The sequence below is a fragment of the Osmerus mordax genome, chromosome 7 (assembly GCF_038355195.1).
Source record: "Osmerus mordax isolate fOsmMor3 chromosome 7, fOsmMor3.pri, whole genome shotgun sequence".
NCBI classification, from domain to species: Eukaryota; Metazoa; Chordata; class Actinopteri; order Osmeriformes; family Osmeridae; genus Osmerus; species Osmerus mordax.
Window position 1 is genome coordinate 16,730,107 of NC_090056.1, and position 7,707 is coordinate 16,737,813.

The 7,707-nt window shown below is 41.7% G+C and overlaps 1 protein-coding gene and 1 pseudogene across 1 annotated transcript; one reads left to right on the forward strand and one right to left on the reverse strand.

The window, feature by feature from the left end:
- The first annotated feature begins 147 nt into the window (after positions 1-147).
- On the forward strand, positions 148-4,262 carry LOC136945842 (carbonic anhydrase 6-like). The gene is made up of 10 exons (XM_067239921.1): positions 148-278; positions 742-921; positions 1,099-1,247; positions 1,496-1,591; positions 2,106-2,172; positions 2,288-2,445; positions 2,586-2,712; positions 2,936-3,019; positions 3,167-3,193; positions 3,362-4,262. Exons 1-10 carry the CDS (start codon positions 194-196, stop codon positions 3,976-3,978), a joined length of 1,590 nt encoding a protein of 529 aa, XP_067096022.1. The 5' UTR covers positions 148-193; the 3' UTR covers positions 3,979-4,262.
- A 178-nt stretch (positions 4,263-4,440) lies between these two features.
- On the reverse strand, positions 4,441-7,046 carry LOC136945354 (solute carrier family 2, facilitated glucose transporter member 5-like; annotated as a pseudogene).
- Positions 7,047-7,707: the final 661 nt, after the last annotated feature.

A 7,707-nucleotide genomic window follows, 5' to 3' on the forward strand; every position in this document is an offset into this window, starting at 1 on the left:
TTTCTTCTGTAATATTATTTGGGATAAAAGCTCATACAATCAGTACTGAAATAGAGGACCTGTAACTCATCGAGTAACCGGGAAGAATTTAGCCAAGGGCGTGTTCCGGAGGACTTGTATAGTACCAACACCTCCTTTCAGTTGTTGAGTGAACCTCTCTGAGATGTGTCGTGCGTAAACGTGTTCCACAGAAATGGAGTGTTTCTTAGTTGTTATCAATGTCCTTCTCATCAGTCCTGTCTATGCTGGAGTAAGTGGAATACATTGGACTTATACAGGTACATTTAAAACAAATTTTATGTGGTTTACTTATGCTTTTGAATCTAATCTATCTGCAGTCAAAAAATGGGAATGCATTACTCTGAATTTCAAACCAAATAATTGTAACTACAAAAATGAATACGAAGCAGTCTAGACTCTAGAGAGTGCACGTCAAACACGTAATATCAAGTAGTGCGTAGGCTATATGCCAAACCCATGGGGTTATATCGGAATAATTACGCACAATGTCTGTGAAGGCTGACATCCAGATACTGGGTTGAGTGAAAAGTTGACTGCATGCAAATATCTTTACCAACCACGGGACACGTCAAGGTGCTTTGGAGGTACACAAAGAACTGAAGTTTATTTTTAGTTGTTTACTTTTAGTTATCGCTACATACTAATATAATGCGTTCGATGTGTGTTTTGTGGTATGTCTGGATTGTTCAACTTTGTTTATCTGGGTTATTCCGTTTAAAGAAGGGGCACTGGACCAAGTGCACTGGGCGGACGAGTATCCTGCTTGCGGTGGCCAAAAACAATCTCCAATTGACATTCAGCGGCGGAATGTACAGTACAACCCACGTCTGCTGCAACTGGAACTCAGTGGTTATGAAGCGCAAAAAGGGAAATTTCTCATGTCCAACAATGGGCACTCAGGTAAAGAATCATATCTATATCTTATGGTGATTGTGATCAGCTCATTGTAAAAGTTTACTTTTAAGCTTTTCATCAAACAAAATACAAAGAGCCTACTGGAGCCAGTATCAAACCAATCGTCTAAACCACCACTTGAAATAGACTGTCACATACATTTAATTAGAATATTTTTGACAGTTCAAATCAGCCTGCCTTCTACTATGGCGATCACCAAGGGTCTCCCAGACCGCTACACAGCGGTCCAGATGCACCTGCACTGGGGGGGCTGGGACATGGAGGCCAGTGGTTCTGAACACACTTTGGACGGCATTCGCTACATGGCAGAGGTAGGCATCCCAACACTAAAAACCAACTAAATTGAAGCAAACGTTTTATAGGTCTCTGTGTAACTATTCTTGCATTGTATGGTTAGTTCTTACATCTCATAAAACAGGAGACAATTCCATATGAGAAGGAATTATACAACTGCTTTTGAAAACAGTACCTATTAAAGATATGAAAAAACTTTTGAATTGATAAACTACCAATTTTTCTGGTGAAGATAAACACTTATACGTGTGCTTTGTGGTTTCAGCTCCATATAGTCCATTACAATGCAGAGAAGTACAAGAGCTTCCACGAGGCCATAGATAAACCAGATGGACTGGCAGTTCTTGCTTTTTTCTATGAGGTGAGATACAGATACTACTGAAATTCAGGTCAGTGCAGAAATTGACAATCAAATAATGGATTATGACCAAAATATGTGTCAATCTCTATGACTTGAACCTGCAAATGACATACAAAGTGTTGGACCAATTAGCAAATGACCCAGTGCACTTCCCAATACGTGCAGTCACATTGAGTGAGATTTTGGTTACAGAGGAATGCCTTAAGGCCATTGGCAGTCTGTGGCACTTTCAGCTGTGGGAGGTCATTGCTGTAGCAGAGTAGCCAGGGGGCATGGATCCCAGCAGTGTTAATGGATCCCAGCAGTGTTAATGGATCCCAGCAGTGTTAATGTGGCGCAGATAGAAGCTGGTGTGTTGCTGCTTCACAACTAACAGGGCCAGCTAAGTTTCCATCTGGGAGGTTGTTCTATCTGAACTTATTTTGTAACTTTTCCTAACACAGCCGTCTGTTCAAAAATTTTAAGTTCAGCTGTTTGATGTAGTATTTTAACTATTTTGCTAACATATTTCTAGGATGGACATTTTGAGAACACTTATTACACTGATTTCATCAACAATCTGTCAAAGATCAAGTATGCAGGTGATTAGTTTTATTCTACGTCTTCTTTTCTTACCTTAATAACACAACACGTGTGTCCTGGAACACATTGATTCTCTCATCCCACATTTCTCATTTGTCTACACTTCTCTTACAGGGCAGGCCATGAATATATCTTCCATAAATGTCCGCTCCATGTTGCCTGAGAACCTGAACCATTACTTCAGGTACCAGGGCTCACTGACCACTCCCCCCTGTGATGAAAGCATTCTATGGACTGTGTTTGACACACCCATCACCCTCTCCCATAATCAGGTAAACATGTAGTCTTCATTTTAGAGAGATTAATAATAAAAAACTAAAATAATATTGCAGATGTCTGCCTCAACATCATTTCATGTAGAAAAAACTATTACGGAGTAGATATAGTAAATATTAGCTTTTTTTTTCTTTAGATCAGGAAGTTGGAGAGTACTCTGATGGACCACGAGAACAAGACTATATGGAATGACTACCGCATGGCTCAGCCCCTCAATGACCGTGTGGTGGAATCCTCCTTCCTGCCTCGCCTGGGCAAAGGCAGTATGTACACCTGGAAGGGATTGATAATAATAATAATACAGTATTATTATCACTTCAATCACACTGCATCTGCCCTTTGTAACTCAACTAATTACAACAGATTCCTACTATGAATTAACAAGCAAATATATCTAGCCCTTGATGTTAACGGACTTATCATGGGTCCTATGTGACTTCAAATAGACATGTATATCTTAGACTGTGTTTCTACCTCTGAATTTAGCCTTCTGTCGTCAAGAAGAAATTGAGTCAAAGCTCCTAAAGATTGAGGGTCTCATCTCTTCACTAGGAAGGCACATGGAATCAAGTAAGTGGAACACTTTCACCCCCTTAATAACATGACATGATTGAACTTGTTTATATGGTAGATACAAATGACTAAATGACTAAAATGTAAATACAGCACATCAGATGCTATTTGTTTTTGCTAACTTGTCTTCTCTTGTACAATTAGTTGGGGAAACACGGTCCTCCAAAAATGGTGAGTATACGGTGTAGGATAAGTGATAGGTATTGCTTTGATTTTTATTGAAATAAATATATTTATTAGAAGAACATTCAAATATATAATATTATCCGTTTTTATTTATACTGCAATGCTGTAGTTAGTTAGTAGTTTAGGTCCCTAACCCTTGTCGCCTGTTTTTAGAACCCCGGGCCCTGTCTCCGCTAGTGCTCCATTTCCCAGAAAGGAATACTGCCAGCTATGCCTTGGCCCACTTAAAGCATCCCATGAGCCTAAACTCCTTCACTGCATGCATGCATGTCCGCACACACCCCGGTGGCTTGCACACCGTCCTTTCCTACTCCCGTGACAACAATGACAATGAGCTAACTATAACCTTGGGTTTTGAGGTTGGGTTGTGGATTGGCAACGAGTTTGTCAACCTGCCACACAGCTTCCATTCACAAGACTGGGCCAACTACTGCATCACCTGGTCCTCCCACTCCGGAGGGGCAGAGCTCTGGATTAATGGACTGGAAGGGGAGGAGCAGTATCTGAGGGGAGGGTACACGATAAGCCCCGGGGGTGTGTTCATCCTGGGGAAGGACCAAGATGGCTTCCTGGGCATTTCTGACTCCGATGCCTTTGTGGGACAGATGACGGACGTGAATGTGTGGGACTATGTGCTCAGTCGGGCAGAGATAAAGGAGCAGATGTTGTGTGGGAATTCCACAATGAGGGGCAATGCCTTCAGCTGGGGAGTGACCCAGCTCAGCTTGTATGGAGGGGTGCAGTTGCAGATCGACCACAGGTGCACCTAACTTCACACCACAAGATAATGGTGTTGAGTCACATCACCAGATCCACAAGCTTTGCACTATTAACACAACACAGAGCTGTGAGAGTTGTGGTTATGGGTGGAGGCAATATCAAATCAACACTTTGATGATCATTACAAACACAAATCTCTCTGACATTTGTTAATTTTTGTTATGAATACCATAAGTATATTATAGAAGTGTAACACAGGGAGTGAGCTTTCAACAGTATCAGCCCTTTATTATAAACATATCTTTTCATCCTCAATAAACTTCTGAAATACTTGGATATGCATCTTGTTCATTTATTTTATTACATCTGAGATATACTGTCAATAAGTTCAAAGTTCTGTGTCTGGTTCCAGAGGAAAAGGGACAAAGCTTAAAAAGTTATTAAACTTATTTAGTCAAATACGGTGAAAGTAGATTATTGTCCTTTCCAATTCAATACTCACCACATCTCTCTCAGAAGGTAGAGCCAATCTCTACTTCCTTCAGACATCCTGTCGCATTGGTAGGACTGTTTTCATCGCCCAGCTTGATCTCTACCTTGTTTCTCTTGGCAAACATTTGGCTAATCTCCAGGAAGGTGTTGTTCTTAGTCTGTGGGAGCACCAGCCAGGTGTAGATCAGGGTAACCAGGCAGATCACAGAGAAGATTAGGAAACTGTATGGTCCTAGTCCTTTCTGCAGGACCAAGGTTAAAAGAGGGAAAACATGAGAAATATGTTTAATCTTCTTTATTTGTTTGTCTTGACCAAATGTTAACTGTTTAGGTCTCTTTTCGTAAGGCTAAACAAAAATGAGCACAGAACAACATAGGCCTTTTCACTGGCTGGTTGCAGATTTGAATCCACTCCACTCCCCTTCCACCACTACCCCCACTGTTACATTACCTTGGAAAAGTGCATTAGATAAATTCATGCACTATTATTTATATTGTGGGAACACAGACAGATATACCTCCATGAAAGGAAACACCAGTCCTACAGTGAAGTTGGACAACCAGTGTACAGATCCTGCCACCATGAACGCAGCTGACCTGGAGGACTGCCTGAACATCTCTGTGGTCACCACAACTGGAATGGGACCTGCAAACCACATGTGGTCAATCTCAAACCCCACAATTCCTGGCCCTGACATCAGCAGACTGCATCAGAGTAAAGCTATGACACAGCAGTTGGCCTTCTCAGGAAGTAAACACACATCATCACTTAACTAATCTCATGCATTAGTACATCCAAACAACACATGACAAACCGAGGTCCGAGTTGCAATCATGATAAATATACAAGCCTGTAGGAGCCTTACTTACTTGGGCAAATGGCGTGTCCAATGACGTACAAAATGACACAGGCTATGCTGATGTGGGGAATCCAATCCACACTGTCCTGTCAACACAGCAGAGCAGCTGGTGTTGTTCAATGGCCAGTGAGTGTGTCATGATCATAACAACTTCCACTTTCCGATACAGAAAAGGAAAAACATACAGGAGATCTACACCAACGCTCTTAAGAGTTCAAGTCCCTGCTGACTAGTGTTGGAACATGGGGCATTTAACAGGGTGGGTCAGGTATGGATGTGCAGTGCAAGGGTCGGGCCAGGAAATTAGGTATATAATATATATGCTATATAATATGCAGTTTGCTTTTTACATCTTTGTATACTTTATGTATATTATTTATTCTTTTTTGATGATGTATACCTGTACCTGGAGTCTGAGAGCCACGGTCAGGACAACACAGGCTCCACATCAGATCCCGAAGCCAATGAGGAGGAGCAGCTTTCTCCCTGAAGCCTCCACAATGAACACCTGAGGACCAAACAGCTACTTTAGGGGCCAAGTCCTGGGAGTCCCTCAATGTTATCTCAAAACAGCAATCCAGAGTAAGTATAGCTGTGCTGACTTTTTGAGACTTTTGATGCAGGTAAATAGTGTGCACAGTACAGGGGATACTTACCGCAGTTATGGTCATAAAAACATTACCAGCCCCAGTTTCATACTGGATGTGATTTTACTTGACATCTGTTGAGAAAATACAATACAATCATACCATACAATACCATACAGCCAATACCATACAATCTGCTAGTAGTAGATCTGAGGAAACAAATGTTTGTATGGATATCTATTATCTAATTCACATATTTATTTACAATCTTAAAAGAAAAACGTTTTTTTATGTTCCATAACATATTTACATTTATTCATTTTATATAGGGATATTTCCCAATATCCCTATATAAAGTATAATAATTAGTTAGTATGCAGGCCCTTTGCCAATGACTAGGCTGTGCCTTGGTTATATACTGGAAATACTCACAACATCGACCTCTGACATATGCTGGCCCATATTCAAGGCTGTCTCAGAAAGTATTTGAACAATGGGAACCATTGCTGGCAGGTTGCTGCTTTCTGCAGAGCATTTTAAGTGTTGTTCAAAAATATCTCTCTCTCACACACACCCTCTCTCCCTTCCTGGCTTCCTAAGAAGGGAGACCTGCTGTGTATCAGTCTCACCTCTCTTGGCGGTCCTCTCATCCCCCCTCTGGATGAACAAGTACCTGGGGCTCTCAGGGAAGAACGGCAGGAGCAGCAGCTCTACCAGGGCAGGGATGCCTGTCAGGCCCAGCATCAAAGGCCAGCCTGGGGGAAAAGATACCCCCACACACACACCCAGACACACCCAAATACATAACATAGAATATATAATTATTTACAGTCCTGTACAATAACTGGACTCAACCTGCAGTACCAATAGGACTGTACAATATGTGACTCAACCAGCCATTCAGGCACAGACAAGCCTGATTGCGGGGGTCGAGGCACGTTTGTACCTGTGCTGTTTCCCAGGATGTTTCTGATGCCCAGAACCTGGGCGCTGAGGATGCCTACGGTGATGAAGCGCTGGGGCACGATGCCACTCACACCCTGCATGTTCACCTGTGCGCTGAGGATGCCTACAGTGATGAAGAGCTGGGGCACAATGCCAATCACACCTTGCATGTTCATCACAGAGCTCTCCCAGGTACATGGGGAAAACGTTGGATGAAAGCCCTGTGAATGGCATCCTGAGATATTATATTACTGACAGTTTGAATTAATCTTGTATGCCTCACATGGGGTGTACAACAAAAGGGAGTTATATGTGGCTTACATGGAGTTGTGTTGTGAAGCTGTGTAAATACAGTTAGGTTGTCAAAAGTACTTGGAGAGTCAGATTGCTGAGCAGTGAGGGAGTCGGGCTAGTAATCTTAAGGTTACCAGTTCGATTCCCGGCCGTGTTAAATGACGTTGTGTCCTTGGGCAAGTCACCTTGGGCAATCTTAAGGTTACCAGTTCGATTCCCAGCCGTGTCAAATGACGTTGTGTCCTTGGGCAAGGCACTTCACAAAAAAAAAATGACCAAAAGAATAAGTATTGCACTTTTGAACATATGAATGCAGTATATTAAATATTTTTGAAAGAAAGTTAAAAAAAAAACAGTTTCAAAAGGTTTCCCCAAAAAGTTTGTAAATCTTTTCTTCTAAACTTTTTTTTACACATCTGGACCTGATAACTGTCGTCAGAATATGTCAATAAGGGATAACTTCTCCCGCTATATAAAATTAATGGATGAGGCACAGGCATACAGTTTTCAGAAACGAGCTGTGCACCATAGCAAAAGCATTATTTGTCAATGGGCTTTGAAAGAATGTAGCAAAGTAAAAAACATAATATCATATTTAACA

Bases quoted from the DNA above. Each gene is read 5' to 3' on its own strand.
- LOC136945842 (XM_067239921.1), top strand. From the start codon at position 194: ATGGAGTGTTTCTTAGTTGTTATCAATGTCCTTCTCATCAGTCCTGTC. The intron at 1,592-2,105 runs GTGAGATACAGA...ACATATTTCTAG, and splicing joins TTCTTGCTTTTTTCTATGAG to GATGGACATTTTGAGAACAC. The intron at 2,173-2,287 runs GTGATTAGTTTT...CTTCTCTTACAG, and splicing joins GTCAAAGATCAAGTATGCAG to GGCAGGCCATGAATATATCT.